Source organism: Anabrus simplex, chromosome 9 (genome assembly GCF_040414725.1).
Source record: "Anabrus simplex isolate iqAnaSimp1 chromosome 9, ASM4041472v1, whole genome shotgun sequence".
Taxonomy (NCBI): Eukaryota; Metazoa; Arthropoda; class Insecta; order Orthoptera; family Tettigoniidae; genus Anabrus; species Anabrus simplex.
Genome location: NC_090273.1, coordinates 20,341,211 through 20,364,488, shown reverse-complemented (window position 1 = coordinate 20,364,488; position 23,278 = coordinate 20,341,211). Strand labels below are relative to the sequence as shown.

Genomic DNA, 23,278 nt, shown 5'->3' with positions numbered 1-23,278 from the left:
TACAACCAGATGCTCCTGGAACTCCATCTTCATCTGAATGAAGGTTAACTAATCTGTTCTGTACTAACATATATGCTAGTTCAGTCCTAGCTCATTCTTTATCTAGGCCATTCAATTAGACCCATTCCACAAGATATTTAGATTTATCTGCTGTTTTGATTTTCTCAGACCTTGTATTCAGATGCATTTCTCTAGCACGTTTGTATTCCATGTATATTATTTTCATAGAAGATTTTGTTATGTTTTTCCCACCATCTCGTGTATTTTTCCAAACCTTTTTTGAGCTGCTAATTTATCAGTCAATACTGGTCTGCATTTAGGGTAGTCGCCCAGGTGGCAGATTCCCTATCTGTTGTTTTCCTAGCCTTTTCCTAAATGATTCAAAAAGAAATTGGAAATTTATTGAACATCTCCCTTGGTAAGTTATTCCAATCCCTAACTCCCCTTCCTATAAAGGAACATTTGCCCCAGTTTGTCCTCTTGAATTCCAACTTTATCTTCATATTGTGATCTTTCCTACTTTTATAAATGCCACTCAGACTTATTCGTCGACTAATGTCATTCCACGCCATCTCTCCGCTGACAGTTCGGAACATACCACTTAGTCGAGCAGCTCTCCTTCTTTCTCTCAATTTTTCCCAGCCCAAACTTGTAACATTTTTGTAACGCTACTCTTTTGTCGGAAATCACCCAGAACAAATCGAGCTGCTTTTCTTAGGATTTTTTCCAGTTCTTGAATCAGGTAATCCTGGTGAGGGTCCCATACACTGGAACCATACTCTAGTTGGGGTCTTACCAGAGACTTATATGCCCTCTCCTTTACATCCTTACTACAACCCCTAAACACCCTCATAACTATGTGCAGAGATTTGTACCCTTTATTTACAATCCCATTTTCAAATCCTGCCATTTCAGCTTTGTACGCAAGTGGCTGGAAGTCCTTCGCTCACTGCCGCTTTCAAATGAAATATTGACGTTTATCAATACGAGAACGCCCAAATGTGCAATATTTATTGAAACCTGTATATCGCGACGCATATATCGATTGTCAATCTCTCGTTCTCGCGTACTATGTTCGTGTTCGTTCACATCTAGAGATGGGGAATCTGATTCAATTAGAAGAACCGATTCATTGGAAATGATTCACCAAAATGATTCATTCGATTACATTCTGACTGAGATCCGAAAGCGAAAACATGGACTTAAATGAACTATTCCGTTATGTTTTTCATAACTGCTACTGCTTTACAAGTTACAAGAAGTGAAATGTTGAAGGTAATCATTAGCATTTTAACAAGAATAATATCCTTTTTAGAGTTTACAGTCGAAAAATGCTACACAACTGTCCGACTAATCCTTTCAAAGCTCAAGTAGGTTAGGAACTGCCGATGCTTAACTGTGATTTTAAGAAAGTAACGTATATTCTTCAAAGCTACCATTCGAAACGATACGACAATCAAATTTGAAATTTTTAGTAGATGTGAACATTTTTGTGACAGTTCGAAAGTGAATATTGACAGCAGCTCGCCATCAGTTCTTTACTTTTAATTCTTTTTTAGTGAAGAAATATTTTTCAAACATCCAAAACCAAATGTAAACTTAATCAACAGTGACAAAGCAACTGCTACATTACGGTTTTTTGAACTTCAATTGTTCTTAAGAACATTCCTTACGATTTTCATTAAGTTCGTAAGCTACTCTCTAGATAGCAACTTTAACAGGTCACTCACTACCGCCAGTAAGACATTGCATTATTGAAGTAAAACATCTGTCTGTCTTAAGAAAAAATACAATTTTCTTTACGTCGCACTGACACAGTTGGATTTTATGGTGATGGTGGAATAGAAAAGGGCTAGGAGTAGGAAGGAAGCAGGGCTGCCGAGAGTGGAGTTTAAACCCACTATCTCCCGAGTGCAAGCTGACAGCTACGTGAATCAAACTGCGCGGCCACTCGCTCGGTGACTTGTCTTTTCTTTAGTGTGGTTGCCTCTTAATATACTGCCGCTCCTCGGAGTAACCATAGCAACCAGAAATGCGAACACCAAAGGGGGAGGTATGGAACAATTTATGAAAATGTTTAAGAAATAGGCCTAATTGAGGTTGTGTCAGTAGCTGGTGTACATATCACATTCACAAGAATCTATCACTTGGATGATTTATGCCTTGCTTTATTTGCTCCCTTTGTCATCGTGATGAAAATCCTATAAGTAATGTACCTTAAAATTCTTGTATTGCCTTCATACCACAAATAAATCATGGTTAGCTATTTCACTTCCACTTGCATATACACTTCATTACATGACAAGATTTTAAAAAATCACTTATATCGATTATACTAAGGGCTGAGACCGAGAACGGGGAGGCTTCCATGTTCTACATGTTAGTTCACAGTAGTTCCCGAGAACGGTAACAGGAACCTTGAGGTAAACTTAACCTAACATTTTGCAACGAGCTGGAAGTTGAGTGTATATTACAGTTCCGTGAAGTGTGTGATAATTTCTTATTTAAAAAAAAAATCTTGTAGGTTAGGAGTATTTGATTTGTGAACCAAACTTCTAGTTCAGGTTAAATAACAAATAAGAGTCCTTCTTCACAAGTTGTTATTGATTCAAAATATGGTGGATACTCGATTTGGCGATATGAATCAGAACGAGGAACCAAGGAGTCTGTCTTGGAGGAACGACGAACCAAGGAACGAGTTGTGGCTGCCATCTCTTGATTTAGCTTTCGATTAATTTTGTTCACTGAATCATTATTCAATCGTTCAGAGTGCAATGATTCGTTCAGTATGAATTACTCGTTCAGAATCTCCCTATCTCTATTCACATCAGTCGAGTCAATTCTAGAGTCTAATCTCTAGGTTTGGAGTCTTTTTTAATAATTTAGTGACAGAATTTCAAGGATAGCTACTAGTGACTTTTCTAAAGATTTTAAGAGCCATTTGGAGACAATTCTGGTGAATTTTAATTTATTACTTTATAAAAATAACATACTGCTTCGCATAATCGCGCGAGTGTGTGATGCAATAATTACTTAGCAAGTAATGGCATCTTAGTGCATTACTGATTCACACGTGTGGAGCATGAGTTCATACTATTTTCAGAAGACTTATCAGAGGCCGATCCCCTCATCACATAGTTCCTGTGAGGGAATAGAGACGTGTAATTTTTAACCTTGTAGCCTCGTATAGCAACAGTTGTGTTTTGAGACAATAAGTGTTACACCAATAGTACTCCTGTATGCGCAAGATATGTAGAATAAGCAGTTTTGACCAATTGTATCTCCTGATTCCTCCCAATTTTTCCTGATTTTCATATCCAAATCTCCTGATTTTTGGTTTTGTAAAATTGGCTGGTATGCATATTCCTCCCCTCTATCCAGAGCATACTGCGCTGTTTTCTTTTCTCTCAAGGGTACTTTTATTTCTTTACAGATTCCACATAGAATCTTTATCGCCAAAATTTTTGCATGTTCTTTACTTAACATTCAAATCCAAAAGGAGACATTTTGAGAGTCCTGACGTTTTTCAATGCAATGTTTTTTTGTTAGCAGGGGCTTTGCTCAAGCAAAACAGGCTTTTGCGAAACTTAATTACGATGACATCGTGCCTGCTTGTACTGAAGAAATAGACTCGGATGGTCCTCATAAGCTGGAGTCGTTAGTTCTACGAGCAACCTTCTACCTTCTCCTGGGTGATCATGCCAGTGCCTTCAAGGACTTCCAGACTGTTATTGATGACGAGAATGCTGATGTGAAGGTACGTTTCTTTTTATAGTAGGTTGTAAAAAAAAAGTTCTGGTGACTGAAAAAATGCTTGCTTCTGTAAGCTACCCATAGCTGTATTCTCTGTGCACAACTGGGTTCAAAAAATTCCCAGGATGTTTCTCTCCTGCAAAAAATGAATAATTTATTGTGGAATATTTTTCAAATTTGTTGGCAACACTCATGACGTCACTTTCATACATTTATATTCATTATTGTCTGTGTGACAACTGTCTCTTCTTTGTGGAATGCTGGCTACAGAGCAGTGTACGTATATAAAATTGTGTAACTGTCAAGTGTGCTTATGTTAGAAGGCACACCCCGCCACTGCTCATTTCCGCACTATCTCATTCTTGCTCTCTCCTCATCCCATCTCACTCCACACTAGCTGGTGTAACTGCACATGGTGCCCATTCTACTATTGGTGTAGTGGTGCATATTGAATACAAAGCTATAACATAGCACTATTTTTATTTATTTCTAGTTTTCTCATTGTGCTATGCTGTTTGTGATATCAGGAACACTTATCTGATTGAGTAAAACCTTAAAATGTTTTTTTCAGATTTGCATCCATCAGGGTTGACTGTAGGCTTGGTTTGTTAATTCTCAGAATGGGAAATAAATCTTAACATACACAATTAGACTCAAACATGTATGAAACTGTGTCTGCTTCTCAATTAAGCTGAGGAAATTCTAGCCTGGGGAAAGTAAATTGCAGCCGAACTCATCTCTGTGTAAAATTTGTCTTGTTGCCGAGTGATACACTGCAAATCCAGGAGTTCTAATGTTCTAACGTTTCTGCTGTGTTTGGAGAAAATTACCTCATAAATACATCAAACAAGGGATGCAGTTTCTCAATGTCCTGAAAGGAATATTCTCCATTTAGAACTCTAAATACTGTAAGTAAGTTGGGGTTTTTGTAAATAATCAGATAAACGAGGGAAACTACGCACATACTTGTCATAATTTGTAATACTCTCCCCCCAGCCTCAGCCCTAACCTCAAGTCTTCCCCTTCACCTCTGCCCGGGCTTTGATGCAGGGGACTGCATTTCCTTTATGCAATGCACTGGCACAGCGGCCCTCACGTGCATTCTATACCAAGTGAGCGGCCCTGTAATATGAGTATAGAAAGTGTTTGCGAGCATGGACACTAATGCAGTTCTTTTCTTAAATTTAAATGTGTTGTTCGTGTCCATCCATTTTAACAGTTTAGCGCCTTCAAAGTTAAGTTGGTTACACTACCTGTAGTAAACTCTTGCCTACCAGTCTGTTCTGAAATAATGTACAATGTTGGCTAATTCGGGGGTTGAGCCAATTTATTTATTTATTTATTTATTTATTTATTTATTTATTTATTTATTTATTTATTTATTTATTTATTTATCGTATGGCATATATATACAGAAACAAGAAAACAAGTACATTATATTTTAATGTCCAAAGATGTTATCCATTCTAGAGCCTCTGTATTGGCCTCTAGAAAATCAAACCAATCTCCAGGGTAAGCTCTTCTGCTACACTCATTTACAATGTGTTCCATGGTTTGAAAAGGAGCACCACAGTCACACTCGGGGGATTGTATCTTTCCCCATTTATACAGGGACGCAGCACAGACACCATGACCACATCGAATCCTATTAAGGATGGTCCAAGTTCTTCTTGGGAGATTAGACCTTGAATTAGGTGGGAAGAAAGGCCAGAGATGTTCACCTGTTTTTGAGATCCAATCTGAGCGAACTTAACTGGCGGATGTCTAGATTTCAACCGGTTCCTCTGAAGGTCAGGAATATTGGAGTAGATGGGCAAGTCAGGGTTCTCATTTATCTTGGAGTAATCTCTCAACTGTGCTTGTGCTCTACGGAATGAAGGAGGCATGATGTTGCTCAAGACAGGAAGCCAGTGGGTAGGAGTTGATCTTATTACACGTGACTCCTGGGTGGTGCTAAGGAAGCAACAACATTGGCTGCTGGACCTATCTTCTTAAGATCTCCCAGCAAATATGCAAACTGTACAAAGGTTGGGCCGATGCTCATTTATGATCTGCTGCTGGACAGGGGCAGCAGCACATTGCACTGCTGTTGCAGTTTGCATGTATTGCTTTGGTTGCACAGTTTAATTATGACAATTTTTAAAAAACATTCAATAAATAACAGTCCGGTAAGTTATTTATCTCAACATCAGCGAGACCAAGACAGTGGTTATGACTGTCAAAAGAGAAGGGCGTCCAGCAAGTGTAAAACTAGGAGACCACCACCTAGATTGTGTGGATAGTTTTCCTTACCGTGGAAGTGTAATCTCCAGTGATAATTTGGTCAGAAAGGAAATTACAAACAGAATGCTAAAGGGATCAGAATTCTACCAACAAGTAAGATCACTTTTATGGGATGACATGATTCCAAAACTGGCCAAACTGATGATGTTTAACAGCTATTTCATACCGATATTGACCTATGGTATTGAAGCGTGCACCCTCACAAAAAGACATTCATCAAGACTGCAAGCATCAGAGATGAAATTTCTTAGATCCACCATCCAGAAGGAAGACCACGATGGACAAGTTAAGAAATGAGGAGGTGAGGAAAGAAGCCAGAATAAAGACATCCCTGTTAGACCGAATCGGCACATCCAGACTACAGTGGTACGGGCATGTGATGAGGATGGAGCCTACAAGAACAGCCAGAAAAAATTTGAAAAGACAGGTGGAGGGGAAAAGACCTGCAAGGAAGACCTAAAACCCCATGGATGGACATGATCAAGATTAATCTAGTTACCAGCGGATGGACAGTGGATGATGTTCTCCATGACAAGTTGTATATGGACAGGAAGAAGTGGAAGAGGCTCATTAACAGTACCCGGGAAACTGGAACTGTACGATGATGATGATGATAAGTTATTTATCTATCCATCCAGGCTGAGTGGCTCAGACAGTGGTGGACTGGTCTTGTGAGCCTGAATTGGCAGTTTTAATCCCAGTTGCCTCATAACTGTAGATCAACCAACACATAAATTAATTCAAGTGGGACAACATTTTGGAACCTTACATGTAACAAGCTTTCACAGCTTCATTTCTAATAATAATCCCTTATTGACTATATATCCAATAGAGAATATTTAAGATAAATTTATATTATAAACAAGTGGTCTGCCTATTCAATACAATTTATAATTTATTATTAATTGTTTATAATATTTAATTTTATCTTAAATATTCTCTTCTGGAACCTTGTCACTAAAAGTAGCTGCATGGCAGCTTGTGCAGAACTTGAATTGATAAATCTCCAGTCCTTCTCAGTGATGAAATATTTATTCAAAAAGAAGAAATTCATAGCCAAAAGGTTCCAAATACTGCAGAGAGTTTCTCTGAGATGTTTGACTATGGTTTGGACCTATGTGAGAAATCTTTTTCATTTATGAAGGCATGATCACAATTAACTTATTCATATCTGCCTGACTGTTTTCTTTTAGCTACAAGAGACTTCTCCCTGAACGTAACTGAAATTCTGAGTTCAGACTCAAAGATCTCATTAATATGTTATAAAAATGTATTTATTAAAGCTATTGAGTTTCATGGTGCTCTCATACTTCGTATTACATTTTAACTACAGAAATTATAGATAATGATTTGTTGGGCAGGTGGATGGGAGGAAGGGTTCCAGCAGAATGGTCAGCTCAGTTCCCTTCCCCCTCCCATGTGATTACTGGCTGCATGCCATTTTGAAAGACATGAATGTTGCTACCAACTTTTTGTTTACATATAAAATGAACACTCATGCACAGACGTGCATAATGAGAGCCGTGAACACTGACATGCATAATAAGCTTTCAACACAGACGTGTAGTCTCTTTTACCATCTGTATATTTAATATTGTTGTCAGCATGTGAAAAATTTTACATGACTGGTGCAAAACTGTTGCATACGGACGAAGTACAACTTATTTAAACAACTAAACCCTCTCCAAAGAAGTGGAAATAAAATGTACCAAAAGATATATGTATATGTGGAATGTTGTTCTTTATGGATTGAAAACATGGACCATTGAAAAAATTGAGAGAGAAGATTATAGAGGCATTCTAACTGTAGTGTTGGAAACAAATGGAGAGAATACACTGGGTGGCAAAAATGACTCATGAGTTGCAGTTGAGTTTATCGTTCTGTGATTCTAGTGTAAACTTGATATGTGGGTCAGTGTGATTAAGATTGGATAAAGTGGTGATGGCATCAATTGCACTTTTGCTCATGATCACAAGAGTGTCATCCACATATCTTGTCCAAAAAATAATATTGCTAAAGATGTTATTATTAATTTTGGTGTGTTCTAATGATCCGGATAGGTTTCAACTAGGATGCTTTATGCCGGTGATCCCATAGCTAACCCATCTTGCTGATAAATGTATTGTCAAATGTGAAATAATTGCCATTCAAAACCATTTTTAGAAGAGAGATGAAATCTTGAATTTCTAGTGGGCCAAGGCCACTGTGTTTAATTAAATTGTTTTGAATAATGGGACAAACTTTTGAAATGGGCGTGTTTGGGTACATGTTGACAATATCGAAGGAATTGAGAGAATAGTTTGGTTGAATAGTAACTTGATTTAGTTTTTTTCAACCAATTCATTAGTGTTCTTAATGGAATTCCCAGGTAAAATGGTAATTTATTTTGAGGAAATAATAATAATAATAATAATAAGCTTTCAACACAGACGTGTAGTCTCTTTTACCATCTGTATATTTAATATTGTTGTCAGCATGTGAAAAATTTTACATGACTGGTGCAAAACTGTTGCATACGGACGAAGTACAACTTGTTTAAACAACTAAACCCTCTCCAAAGAAGTGGAAATAAAATGTACCAAAAGATATATGTGAAATTTTATAAAAAGGTTGGGTCTGTAATTAATGTGTCGGATAGGAACATCAGTTTTATATATTTGGGAAGTGTTTTGGCAGTTGGCAGGCCTTTTTCATACTAATTTCTTTCTTTGTTAACAGACATGATGAATTTTTTAGTGTTTGCCGGGCGATTTGGTCGTGCGGTTAGTCACGCAGCTATGAGCTTGCATCCGGGAGATGGTGGGTTCGAATCCCACTGCCAGGAGCCCTGAAGATGGTTTTTCATGGTTTCCCATTTTCACATCGGGCAAATGCTGGGGCTGTACCTTCATTAAGACCACGGCCGCTGCCTTCCCTATTCCATAGGACCTATCTGTGTCAGTGCAACGTAAAGCAAATAGCAATTTTGAGTGCTTAAGCTGTTGCTGAATCTTTAGTGTAGGGTCTCTTCTTCTCTCAGTCTTGAGTTTTTTAACTATTTCTGCAGTGTTTGTTGTTTTGTAAATTGTTTCCTTTTCCGCTTTTCTTATATTAATGGAACTTTTTTGTAAAATTCATGTAATTTTAAACATATTTTATGCTTTTAAAGTTGTAGGAAATGAAGTGTATTTTGGGCGGACAAGGGAAAAGAGGATGAGTACTGAAGGATTAACATCTAAATGAATACAAAAAAAGTTTGAAGCATTTTGTGTTCCTACCTTTCAGTTGCGTGTGAATGCCCTGATCAAACGAGCTTCACTTCATATGCAGTTGGAGCAAGCAGCCAAGAGCCTCGAGGACTTCAACATGGCAGCTAAGTTGGACGCTAATAACTCGGATGTGTACCATCATCGCGGCCAGGTATGTGAACAGTGTTTCTCTTTCCTAAGTGACACTGCTCAGACAGTGAGTACTAGCTTTTATGTACTCATCATGTAATTGGAGCGGAGGTGAATGGCAGTAGAAGAGATGAAGTACATCTCAACTAACAGCAATAGCCTGTTTTTGTCATGTACGTCTCTGGTAAGACCCCAACTAGAGTATGGTTCCAGTGTATGGTACCCTTACCAGGATTACTTGATTCAAGAACTGGAAAAAATCCAAAGAAAAGCAGCTTGATTTGTTCTGCGTGAGTGTCGGATGTTGCTAGTAAGTGTAGTTTTTGTGAATTTGTTTTCAGTTCTGATTCATGAGCTTTTCGGAATAAGACATTACATTTTACTAGGACTGTTTACCATGGTCGTATTACATCACCTGTTCTTGTGGCAGTAGCGCACTGGCAACAGAGGCAAGGCAATGCTCATTTGTTCTGAAAAACTTCAGTTTACCGGGCAAGTTGGTCGTGCGGTTAGAGGCGTGCGCCTGTGAGGTTGCATCCGGGAGATAGTGGTTTCGAATCCCATTGTCGGCAGCCCTGAAGTTGGTATTCTGTGGTTTCCCATTTTCACACCTGCACCTGGCGAACCGAACCCGTCCTGGGATATCCCGGCACTAAAAGCCATACGACATTTCATTACCAGACAAATGCTAGGTCTGTACCTTAATTAAGGCCACGGCCTCTTCCTTCCAACCCCTAGGCCTTTCCTATCCCATCGTCGCCATAAGACCTATCTGTGTCGGTGCGACGTAAAGCCACTAGCAAAACGTCAGTTTAGAAGTAAAGCCGTTCAGAGTATAGGTGGAATTACATTGTCCTTCTGATCTCGTTACCACTGATATTCAGTTGTGTTCTTCCTTGCATTTAATGTGCACATTGTTGAAATGGGTCTGTAGACTAAGAATACAAGCTGATTGTTGACTCAGTAACGTTCAGGATTGTTGATCTGATTGCGTCAAGAAATGTCATTGTTAATCCACTTACTTGTAGCCTAACATCAAATAAACTATGGCTTGACAATGGTTTACCCTCATACTGCTTCGTGTGGTCGTTTATGATGCTGCTGAACTAACTTGTTCTTTTAACATTAAGTAGTTTTGTATGCTATTGTTGGTCTTAGTGTCATTTAACTGTTGCCAGGCTAGCAAGGTGCTGCTCTTAGTTTGGTAACAGTGTGATAATCGTGAGTGGTGCCACATTCAACCCCACAACGCAGTTTGTCGTAAATGTTTGTTCATTATAATAACTTTTGAGAATGACTGAATTAGTCTGTGGGTAGGTTACGTGATGGCGTCTGTCAGAGAAGCTTGTGTTTCAGTTCTGGACCCTAATTTTTCGGAAATTATTGAAAATGAATTATATTGTCCTCGATGAGGATGCTGATAACAGTGAGCAAAGTGATCACAATGATGATGATGATCCTGATTTTAATTCTATACGTGATTCTCCGTCTGAGGAAGAATTTGACTCAAATGAGGAGAGTACACCAAATTGAGAAGAAACTTTGCGGTCACTCTTTGGTGATTCATCAGGGTTATATATGGCAGGAACAGGTATGAATGGTCTGCTGTTGAACCATGTTGTAATGTGAGATTACCTGCACATAATATTGTAATTAAAGTACCAACAGTAAAGGGAAGAGCTAAACAGCTGGGTGATTCTTGTTCACCGCTTGATATATGGGTTGGTTTATTTTCAGAAGAAATGGTCGATGAGGTCGTGTTGCGCACAAACAAGAAGCTCGCAACTTACAGACTGCGACAAACAGAACGGAAATGAGGGATACAAACAGTACAGAGATAAAAGCATTATTTGGCCTGCTTTAAACTAGCAGCTATTTTTAAGTCAAACAATGAAAATTTTGAATCTATTTTTGCAACAGACGGTACTGGAAGAAATATCCTCCATGCAACCCTGTCTATGAAGAGAATGCTCCTTTTGATCATTATTCTGAGATTTGATAAGCAGTCTAATCGGGTTCAAAGAAAATCTACAGATCCTGCTGCAGCTATATCCTGGTTATTTAACAAACCGTAGCATAACATTTCGGTTCAGTAGCGTTGGTTTCGGAACTGAAAAAATTCAAACTAACCTACATCAGAACAATCATGAGAAAACAAGGAGATGCCACCAGAATTTCTTCTTAACACGAGACGCCCTGTTGGTTCATCTGAATATGGATTCACCAAAAATGTCACACTGCTCTCCCACGTGCCAAATTAGGGCAAGGCCGTAATTTTTATATAATTTATGCAACATGCAATAAACAAGGACCCTGAATCGGGTAAAGAAGAGATGTCATTTTACCATAAAACTATAGGTGGCGTTGACACATTGGATCAGAAGTGTGTTACGTTCAAGACGAGCAGACGCACGCGAAGATGCCTATGTCAGTCTTTCACATGATTCTGAATATAGTTGGAGTGAATGTCCACGTGTCAGTTTGACTTCTTGAAAACTCCAGCAAATCAACTGACAGAGCCATATCTTTCTGGAAGACTACAGAATACTCGTTTCCCAAGGGAACTGCGGTTGACTGTGTCTCGAATTTTGAAAAAAAAAATCCCAAAGACTGTATCAGAAGCCAGTGCAGGATCTTCAAAGAGAAAGAGGTCTGCTTTATGCCCAAGATCACAGGAGAAGTCTAACCAGTTCTGCTGTACTTGTGACCATCCCGTGTGCCAGGACTGTCGATCAGTGATTTGCCAAGAATGTAGAGATGGAAATTTGTAGTGCTAATTGAAGTGTTGTGAAATACGACTGTATTAGAAACATGAACGAAATTCTTCATTTTTCTGATTGCTGTAAGTTTTGTCTTTTCTGTGAAATAACTTCATTTAAATTATGCTGATATTATTTTCATAAAACTTGTAAATTTTTCATTATGTTTGAATTTGACTTAGTGATGTAATGATTGTAAACAATCGTTTATAAATACTGCCATTGTTAAGAAGGTGCATCTTTATATGCAAATTCTGTAAGTAGTACTTGATAGTAAAATAGCCTAATAATGCTGCAATCAAATTTCAAACAGAAATATTCGCCTGTACATACCCTATGCCATTAATGACCCCACAACTCAGTTTATACACCGAAAATCTCACGACTCAGTTTGAGGGTTTACTTTCAGCTTCGTGCATTTCTTGCATTCCTAGCAGAGAAAGAAAAAACACAATAAATACGATGGCTCACTTTAAATGAGATATAATTATGTAAGAGCCTATTCATGTTTTGTTCATGGTAAACTGAAATGTGTGATATCCATGGAGACCTTCCATTAATTCCCTGCTAGGACCAACATTTTTACTTAAAAAATATTATTATTATTATTATTATTATTATTATTATTATTATTAATATTGTTATTATTACAGAATAATTGACTTAATCTTGTTTGAAGTGAAACATATGGAGACATAATAAAAATAAAACGACCATCCAAGATGTGACAGATATTGAAGTATTGGAATTCAACCCTTTCCCAATGCCATAACATTCCTTATAATATAATCCTAATTCTGAATTAATGTTGATTTTCATTTTTCAGGTTCACTTGTTGATGGAGAAAGTGAACGATGCAATGGATGACTTCAAGAAGGCTGTTACTTTGAGTCCTAACTTCCCTATTGCGTATGTACAAAAGTGTTACACGGACTATCGGCATGCCTTCCAAAGTCGCAATATGGAGAAAATGGAAGAAGTAATGAAAGATTTCCAAAGCGCTATCCAGAGGTTCCCCACATGTTCCGAGTGCTATACTCTGTTTGCTCAGGTGAGACTTTTAACTCTACTGTAATTAGGGACTAGAAAATTATGCAGTATGCATTAAATGTGAATTTTTAAAATTTGTGCAAAATAACTACCAGTATTATTTTTCATTTTGTAGTATATTGAATCAGATCATGAAAACAAATACAGTAGAACCTGGATTCTCCGTTTTTGGAGGGATCCCAGAATATAAACATTCTGTACAGAAAAACTGAAAGTTCAGGAAAGAATTAAAACCATTAACAATTTGGCTAAACATCACCATAATGAAATATGTATAACTATAATCTTACACACACTCCTAAACCAAACCAAACTACAGCCCTAATTGGCCTTGGCCTACCAAGCAACCGCTGCTCAGCCCAAAGACAAGCAGATCACAAGGTGACTATGGTCATTGTAACGAATCCTCTCAGCCATTATTCCTGGCTCTCTGGACCGGGCTCTCCATCTCATCTTTAGGGGTAGCTCCTTAGTTAATGGTAACCACATAGGCTGAGTGGACCTAGAACCAGCCCTCAAGTAAAAATGCTTGACCTGACTGGGAATTCAACCTGGGGTCTCTGCGTGAGAGGCAGGCAAGCTAGACCACGGGGATGGCTTCAGACATTAATTACGTTACCTAAAAATCTTGATAATTTACATTCATTATTATCGGGGAATCGTCGTCAGTTACTCTTGAAAACTTTTAAGTCTGTAACTTTTATCAGCCAAGCTCATCAAAAAATATATAATGAATGACCCTCAGTCAAACAATAGATAAGTAGTTTTTAATTCTCTATTCTACTAAAATAAAGCAAGTTCTCAAATTCATTATACCATATAATCCTGAATACCACCCGTTCTTTTTTCCCCAAAATATTGGTTCTAAATTTTGGGTGTGGGTCGTATTCAAGCCGTTCATTCTCATAAATATTTCCTACGTTTACATGGAGTATTGAAATAGATTTGAGTGCCGTTACCGTACTCAGTTTACCACGTGTAAACAGGCATTCCGGTCTTATTGTGTTTTAGTTGCGTTCTAGAAAACAAGATCGATTTTTTTTTTTTTTTTTTTTTTTTTTTTTTTTTTTTTTTTTTCTCAATACTGTTACAGTGGCATGTAAACACGAAATGTAAGGTAATAAAATACAGTAAATCAAAGAATATGGGTAAATGTGAAAGCCGCTGCTGTGGATGCTCGATCGTAATTTGTTTCACAAGTGTTGTCGGCATACTGGGTGCGCGAATAGCTGATCTCGCGGGATATCGCACTTTGCGAGAGTCGAGACTGTTGGTTGCGGAAGTCTACCTCGCTCACATTTGAGTTCCGTATCTGTCCTGTAAGCGATGGATTCAAAACGGCGTCTTGGTCATTTACTGTGCATGAGAAACTTAAAGTTGTAAGCAAAGCTGAAATATAAAGAAATCGTGCTGTTGGCAGAAAGTACGATATTGATGAATCGTGTATTTGTGATTGGCGGAAGAAGAACTTCTAAAAATTTACGGCGATCGCGGAGCGTTCCGCAGGCGGAGGGGAGTGTTTACAGAAATTGAAGAATGACTCCACAAATTTGTGATGGAAAAACGTGAGGTTATGGTGTTTCTAGTGAAATGTGTCAATTGAAAGCACTAGAGATCTCAAATGATGTAGATGTTGATTCACATAGGGAATCAGAAATAATTGTTCCGAATGAGTAAATTTATAATACCAATATAAATGGTCCGTTATTGGACATTATAAATTTTCCAGCTAACTCATTCCTGGTTGCCAGCGTTTCGCCCCCGTGTGCTAGGCTGGGCTCATCAGTTGGTACCTAGCACACCTACCAAGACGCTGGATAGTGCATACCGTGGAGGCCACTGCGTAGGCTAATTGCAGCCACCGGCAGTGCCAATGCACTATGAGAGACATTGTCTCATTATCAAAAATTGATGCCTGCTTGGCCATCAGATGATGTAGATGTTGATTCACATAGGGAATCAGAAATAATTGTTCCGAATGAGTAAATTTATAATACCAATATAAATGGTCCGTTATTGGACATTATAAATTTTCCAGCTAACTCATTCCTGGTTGCCAGCGTTTCGCCCCCGTGTGCTAGGCTGGGCTCATCAGTTGGTACCTAGCACACCTACCAAGACGCTGGATAGTGCATACCGTGGAGGCCACTGCGTAGGCTAATTGCAGCCACCGGCAGTGCCAATGCACTATGAGAGACATTGTCTCATTATCAAAAATTGATGCCTGCTTGGCCATCAGATGATGTAGATGTTGATTCACATAGGGAATCAGAAATAATTGTTCCGAATGAGTAAATTTATAATACCAATATAAATGGTCCGTTATTGGACATTATAAATTTTCCAGCTAACTCATTCCTGGTTGCCAGCGTTTTGCCCCCGTGTGCTAGGCTGGGCTCATCAGTTGGTACCTAGCACACCTACCAAGACGCTGGATAGTGCATACCGTGGAGGCCACTGTGTAGGCTAATTGCAGCCACCGGCAGTGCCAATGCACTATGAGAGACATTGTCTCATTATCAAAAATTGATGCCTGCTTGGCCATCAGATGATGTAGATGTTGATTCACATAGGGAATCAGAAATAATTGTTCCGAATGAGTAAATTTATAATACCAATATAAATGGTCCGTTATTGGACATTATAAATTTTCCAGCTAACTCATTCCTGGTTGCCAGCGTTTCGCCCCCGTGTGCTAGGCTGGGCTCATCAGTTGGTACCTAGCACACCTACCAAGACGCTGGATAGTGCATACCGTGGAGGCCACTGCGTAGGCTAATTGCAGCCACCGGCAGTGCCAATCCACTATGAGAGACATTGTCTCATTATCAAAAATTGATGCCTGCTTGGCCATCAGATGATGTAGATGTTGATTCACATAGGGAATCAGAAATAATTGTTCCGAATGAGTAAATTTATAATACCAATATAAATGGTCCGTTATTGGACATTATAAATTTTCCAGCTAACTCATTCCTGGTTGCCAGCGTTTCGCCCCCGTGTGCTAGGCTGGGCTCATCAGTTGGTACCTAGCACACCTACCAAGACGCTGGATAGTGCATTCCGTGGAGGCCACTGCGTAGGCTAATTGCAGCCACCGGCAGTGCCAATGCACTATGAGAGACATTGTCTCATTATCAAAAATTGATGCCTGCTTGGCCATCAGATGATGTAGATGTTGATTCACATAGGGAATCAGAAATAATTGTTCCGAATGAGTAAATTTATAATACCAATATAAATGGTCCGTTATTGGACATTATAAATTTTCCAGCTAACTCATTCCTGGTTGCCAGCGTTAGAGATCTCAAAAGAACTCAAAACGCAGGGTTTTACTGCAACGCGCGGATGGATCCGAAACTTTCATCAGAGAAAGGGATTGTGCATTCGGAGACGTACGTCTATTTCACAACGTCTCCCTGGGGCATATGAAGAAAAATTAGCGGCATTTCAGCGTCACATTATTCATTTGAAGAAGCAAAATTCTTATTTGCTGTCGCAAATTGGGAATGCTGACCAGACACCTGTCTATTTTGAAATGCTGTTGGAAAATGCAGTGGATACGAAGGTTTCTAAAAGTGTAACCATCAGAACGGGTGGTACCGAAAAGGAACGATGCACGTTAATGTTGTGCATATTAGCGGATGAAATCAAACTCTCTCCATATGTGGTTCTGAAAAGGAAAACGCTTCCGAAAGGAAACTTGCCGTCCGGTGTTAATGTTAAAGCACATGAGTCTGGCTGGATGGACAGTACGTTAGTTGAGGACTGTGTGAAGTGCATATGGCAACGTTGCCTGGGAGCTTTGTTACAAAAACGAAACATGCTTGTGTTGGACATACAACTGACGCCATAAAAGATATGATGAGGAAAGCAAAAACCGATCTTGCGATAATTCCCAGATGACACTTCTATTCTACAGCCATTGGATATGTGCATGAACCGGCCTTTCAAAACTGCAATGAAACAGTTGTACACCGAATGGATGTCTGATGGTGATCACATGTTAACTCCAACCGGACGAGTGAAGAGGCTTGAAGTGGGACTAATATGCAGCTGGATCAAGACCACATGGGTGCGCATTCCCAACAATCTAGTGTCCAAAAGCTTTAAGAAATGTGGTATTTCAAATTCAGTGGACGGTAGTGAGGTCGACTATTTGTGGAAAGATGCCAGCGACGAAAGTTCCTATGGTGAAACTTCAGATGGCGACTGTGAATTGTGTATGATCTGAGTATTGGACCAATTTTATTTACGATTTTTGTGATGATTTTTTAATTGTAAGCGGTTTAAATATATACTTGTGGTATATTAGAAGAAAATTAAATAGGTATGCAAGTTATTTGATTTGTTTTTCGTATTTTGCCATCTCAAATTTAGGGTGCAGGTCTTATTCGGTGGCGGGTGGTATTCATGATTATACGGTATTCATTTCTGCCAGTCACTAATCACAAGCAAATTGGAAAGAAAAAAATCATTAGAAGTCCAGAAAACTCTCGTTGAGTCTCTCCCTGCATAAGGCAGACGAGTGGGAAATGATACAAACTTTTTAAATGTTACCCTCCGCATATAAAACAAGGTCATTTTAGCATAAAAACATAAGCGTAAACAATCCCAGTTTATAACAGGACCAGAGTAATATTAGGCAATCCCGGGACCTCCCTTAGATTTATATAAAATGTAAGGTGTAACATCTGTTCTGGTCTCGAGAATATAATCATACGATACAGATGTTGATTCCAGTATAGTATATATACTATATTGCGGTCATAAAATACGAACGACTTTAAACTGGTAGGGATACAGGCCAGCTTTCTTTGCTCCTCTTTGACATCCTTTGTGACATTCTACTTCCATGTGATAAAAATCGTGTAGATTTTGAGGGCGAGGCCAACAGTCTGTTTCTTACATCAACGTCTTCTAGAGACAGTTGTGGCCATCCTGTGCCATACCAATGCAACTCTCTTCTACTGGTCTCCAGCCTCCTTACTAATTGTTGTATGAAGTGTTAAGACTTATCAGTCACCAAACCAGTCCAGAAAGTCACTGACATGTCTTAAAAGAACCACTAGTCTAATATTGTTTCACAAGAAATGTGTGCTCTTCAACTGAATAGATAAATTGTCACAATCGGTAGCGAGCAGGTACATCGCATCACTTACTCGGCTTGTGCTGAACTGTAACATGAGCGCCAAACACAGTGACTCGCAGAACCTGTCTGTTGACACACTTCCTTGACATGGCAGCAATGAACTTCATAAATATCAACTTTCTCTTGTAATGGATTGTCTTCTGTCAAAATTTGATTATATTCGGTGAAATATTTATGCGATGACTTGACAATTTCTGCGTTCTCTTTCAAGTTGGACACCCTCTATTTCGCATATTGCATTATTTGTAAATAAGTGGGAATTTCGTGTAAAATTATGTATGTTTTTGGATAGACTACTGGTCTGCACTAGCATGGATAATCGGGAGTTGGCTGTATTTTGCTTTGTCAAAATTGGTACAAAATGGGTCTTGTACAACACCTATTTGCATGTTCCTGGTACCTTTTCTGTCCATACTAGGTCAGTCATGCTGTGATGGAATCTTCCTACAAGTTGTACACTGTTACTTATCTCCTTAGTTATTTTTCCATCGTGTTACAGTAGATTTTCTGGATATTTGAAGCTCTCTGTCACTTCTAATGCACATTATGTAAGTTTATCACTCCTCATATTTTACTGTTGTCTTGATACTTCCACTCCATGAATCTAGCTCGCTCTGTACATTTTATTCTTTCTCTCCCCATATCAGAATATCTGTCTCCCTTATCATTAGAATTTCTTCATTTCTCATTTTCTCTCTCATTGTCTCCTGGAGAGCTCAATGGAGAAACTTATCATTTTACAAATTCGTATAATTATGTTCTCGAGATGTGTTGTACCTGGGAACCATGAGGGCTTAGCACTAAATTGGCATTAAATTGAAGTCTTTGTAATGCTAAAATCAAACTTTGAATTACGTGATTTCAAATTAACCGCCAGCTTGTAATTCAGAAATGCCAACCCTTGCTGAGTCACAGAATATTCTAAGACCTGTTACTGCATGCAATTAAACTATTTCCAAAATTTTTCCAAGGTGCATTTACAGTATTCAAATAATGCACTTGGTTAAATCACTGGTAAGCATAATCTCACGCAACAAAAGAAAAAAATACACATGATTCAAAGGCAAGGACAAATTATGTTGGCACCCCTGTGCATGTGCTTTATTTTTTGGATTACTGTACAATTTGCCTTGTAGTTGTACGGAAAGTGCCAGATGCCCTTGAAACCTTGTGGCTTACCAAAATTTCCTACGATGAGGGGAGGAAGTCTCGCTTCCATCCACAATGCAATACAGTATAGTGTACGATTTTCCGGCCTGGCACTTCTCTCCTTTAAAACCATAAATCCATTTTGGCTCGGTATTTAAAAAAAAGTGCAGTTTCATCGGCATTGACAGCTGTCGGTATCGCCAGTGTTTGCAGATTCTGCTTCACCACACCCTACCTTCTAGCATAGCATTCCTTAAAACGTTGAATACAAAAGAATTATGATTTCACTTAAACTATGAAGCATAATGTAGACACACAGAAGTGAGTGAAAGTGCTGAACGCTACTCCTGCACGTTCCAAAGACTCTTTCTATTATGACCCGGAGAAATTTTGAATTTAAATTACTCTGTAAAATACTATTTTCTTAAAATGTAAAGGCCATTTCCAGTTAAAAGTCTGAATTAATTTTGGTAATGGCACACACATTGTTCTTCAAATTATCTGTATTTGGATTTTAGCAATTTAAGTGACGTGTAAAACTGTCCCTCATGTTTCCCGGAACGAGGGCTTCTTTGAATTAGGCAGGATTTTTAATGAACCTGTTCCAAATTATCGAGGTACTACTGTACCCTGCGGCACTTACTGAACCTACCTCACACTTAAAATTTAGCACTTTGGAAGGATACGCTGCTGATAGTTTTCTTCATGTACATAAGGAATCCCACCTGAAGAATGAGAAGTTAAATGATTTGAACCTGATCTTGGTGTCTCAACCTGTCAATGAGGAATTGTACTTTTAGAAGACCAGAATGGGTGAACAGAAACGTTCTGTCACACCCTGTTTGACCGTGCGCGTAGAGGCACGCGGCTGTGAGCTTGCATCCGGTAGATAGTAGGTTCGAATCCCACTATCGGCAGCCCTGAAAATGGTTTTCCGTGGTTTCCCATTTTCACACCAGGCAAATGCTGTGGCTGTACCTTAAGGCCACGGCTGCTTCCTTCCAACTCCTAAGCCTTTCCTATCCCATCGTCGCCATAAGACCTATCTGTGTCAGTGCAACATAAAGCCCCTAGCAAAAAAAACACCCTGTTTATGCTATTCATGACTTCTTAAATAGCTGATCCTTGGTGGTAAAAATATTTTTTATAATCGAGCGAGCTGGCCGTACGTTTAGGGGCGCTCGCAACCGAGAGCTTCCATTCAGGAGAGCAGGTTAGAATCCCACTGTTGACAACCTGAATATGGTTTTCTGTGGTTTCCTATTTTCTCACAGGCAAATCCTGGGGCTATACCTTAAGGCCATGGCAGCTTTCTTTCCACTCCTAGCCCTTTCCTATCTCATCGTCGCGATAAGACCTGTCTGTATCTGTGTGACATGAAGCGAATTGTAAAAAAAGTAGTTATAATTTTCTACTTATGTACGTGTACCTTCCTTGTCTATCCCTTTTCATAAACTAACGTTGTTTTGTTGTTTTCCTAGGTTTTATGCGACCAACAGGAGTATGAAAAGGCCGACTCGTACTTCCGCAAAGCGACTGAGGTAGAACCAGACAACGCTACAGTCTATGTCCATAGAGGTAGGTTTGTATAATCTTCAGAATGCCCACTTATGTACTTCACTTACCGTGGAACTGTTCGGTGTTGACCAGATAGTTTTCATTGGAACTTGGTAAATCCTAAATTTAATAGTACCATATTTACTTGCCTGTAACACCTACCTGTTTTTGTTTTTTTTTTGTTTTTTTTTTAACTTCAAAAATAGGGGATGGTATAATAGGTGAAATTTTTTCATAATATAGATAACATTGGCATGGTTTTAAAGCAGAAAAGTAACGTCTGTGTCTACCGTCTTTAAATCCACACACAAAATTGTTACTTAAATTTATGCTTTATTTGCGGAAATAATTATGATAGCATGTTACACCTCGCCTGTGCCACAGTATTGTAATGTCTGAAGTCTCAGGATGAAGTGGTGAACTTGTATCACTTTGTTAATGTAATCTGATGGAAGCTGCTGGCACCATGATGTCATTTTCTGCAAACTCAGTCCATTTTTGCATGTTAAGGGTTCTGACCAGCCTCTGCTTGCTTTAAAATCCTTCTCCACTTTGTGCAACTCCATACGCTTTAAACCGCATCATTTCATGATTGACAGTGCTGCTGTTCTCTCTTGCTTCTCTAACCCACTCCAGAACTTTTATATCCACATTTTTCTTTCTTCTCATATCTCCCTCACTCCAGTCAACATTCAGTTACAAGCTAAAGTGCAGATTATTTGGTTTACTGTTCTCTTAGCAATACTTACTTTTGTGTCAAGGAACAAATCATCTGCTTTTCATATATTTCTTATGAGTGCGTTGAATTAAAAGCATGTTTGCCAAACAAATTGTCTTACCAATCTAAGGCTTTACTGTACTGATAGTTCTCTTTGAACTTTTCACTTATAGCAGATACCAAAAGTGAGATTTTGACAACGCAAACAGAATTTTGCGCTGTACAAGCTTCTTTCAGTAACTTGTATACTGTGTGAAATTATCAAAATATTGTAATTTTAATACTTCTTGTTTCTGATGGAAGCTAAAATATGATATCTTGGTCAGGCTATTCCTGTTCAGAATCACATAATTCCTAATGCTGTGGACAGTTTGTGTAACAGCAGGCATGCAGTGATATTCTCACATCTTAATTGATCCATTGTACAAAGTTCCATTGCAATCGATGCCTTCGATATACCACATTCCCTTTAAAACTGGAGCAACAAATTACTGTTTAAGTGAGTAAATATTACTTTGAAGCAGATTGATAATTACCATTAAGATGTCTGGCCTCACGGTGTAGGGGGCAACGCTTCCGCCTGTCACCCGGCGGCCCCGTGTTTGATTCCTGCCTGGGTCAGGGTTTTTTAATTGTAATGATTAATATCCCTGGCCTGGGGGCTGGGTGTTTGTGACGTCCTTAATCTTCCTTTCCTCACACACAACATTCCACACTACCGCCATTCCAATTACACGCAGGTTCATACACTATGGTGCCAGTAGGAGCAAAAGATCCACGAGTTAACGCCCTGAACAAATAGCATTTTTTTAACAGATTTTTTAAACCATTAAGTTAACAATGGCTTATTTAATTGATCATCCTACAAAGTCTCATTGTGCAGTCGGTCTAGTTCAACTCGGACAGTACCATCTTTACTTGTAAGCCTTTAACCAATAGTCATCTGGAGCAGTTTCCAACCACAGGCTGGGTCTGCTTGGAACATAAGCCTCTCCCATCGTTTTTCGTCCATCCACCACCTGTCTTCTGTCACTGCCGTCCAGTTCTCTCCTCTTGCCTTGGTGCTCTTCTTTACACCTTTCAGCGATCTGTCCCTCGGTCTTTCTCTAGGTCTCCTTCCTTTCAACTCTGTTTTGAACATCTTTCTTGGTATCCTCTCTTCTCCCATTCTCTTAACATCTCCATACCACTGAAGCCTTGATTTTTCTATCTTTTCCCTAACTGTCTCATTTCTTACTCTGTCCATTCTTCTTAAAACTGCTCGACACTTTTGAAACTTCATTTCCACTGTTTGTATTCTACTTTTATCCCTCTCCGTCATCACTCACGTTTCAGATCCGTACGTCAAAATTGGCACAAAATAAGTCTTCTAGATAATTCCTTTACATCTCTTTGGTACATCCCTTTTCCATATCAGTCCTCCCACACTCTTAAAGAATCCATTTGCACACCTTCCTCTTTCAATGATTTCCATCCTGA

The 23,278-nt window shown here is 38.9% G+C and overlaps 1 protein-coding gene across 1 annotated transcript in view; it reads left to right on the top strand.

Annotated features, from left to right (window-relative positions):
• Nucleotides 1–23,278, top strand: part of Tom70 (translocase of outer membrane 70) — a 59,803-nt gene that overhangs the window by 25,453 nt on the left and 11,072 nt on the right. The window contains exons 5-8 of the mRNA XM_067153378.2: nucleotides 3,553–3,757; nucleotides 9,302–9,436; nucleotides 13,000–13,224; nucleotides 21,006–21,102. Coding sequence (XP_067009479.1) covers nucleotides 3,553–3,757; nucleotides 9,302–9,436; nucleotides 13,000–13,224; nucleotides 21,006–21,102 — 662 coding nt within the window. The remainder of the gene's footprint in view (nucleotides 1–3,552; nucleotides 3,758–9,301; nucleotides 9,437–12,999; nucleotides 13,225–21,005; nucleotides 21,103–23,278) is intronic.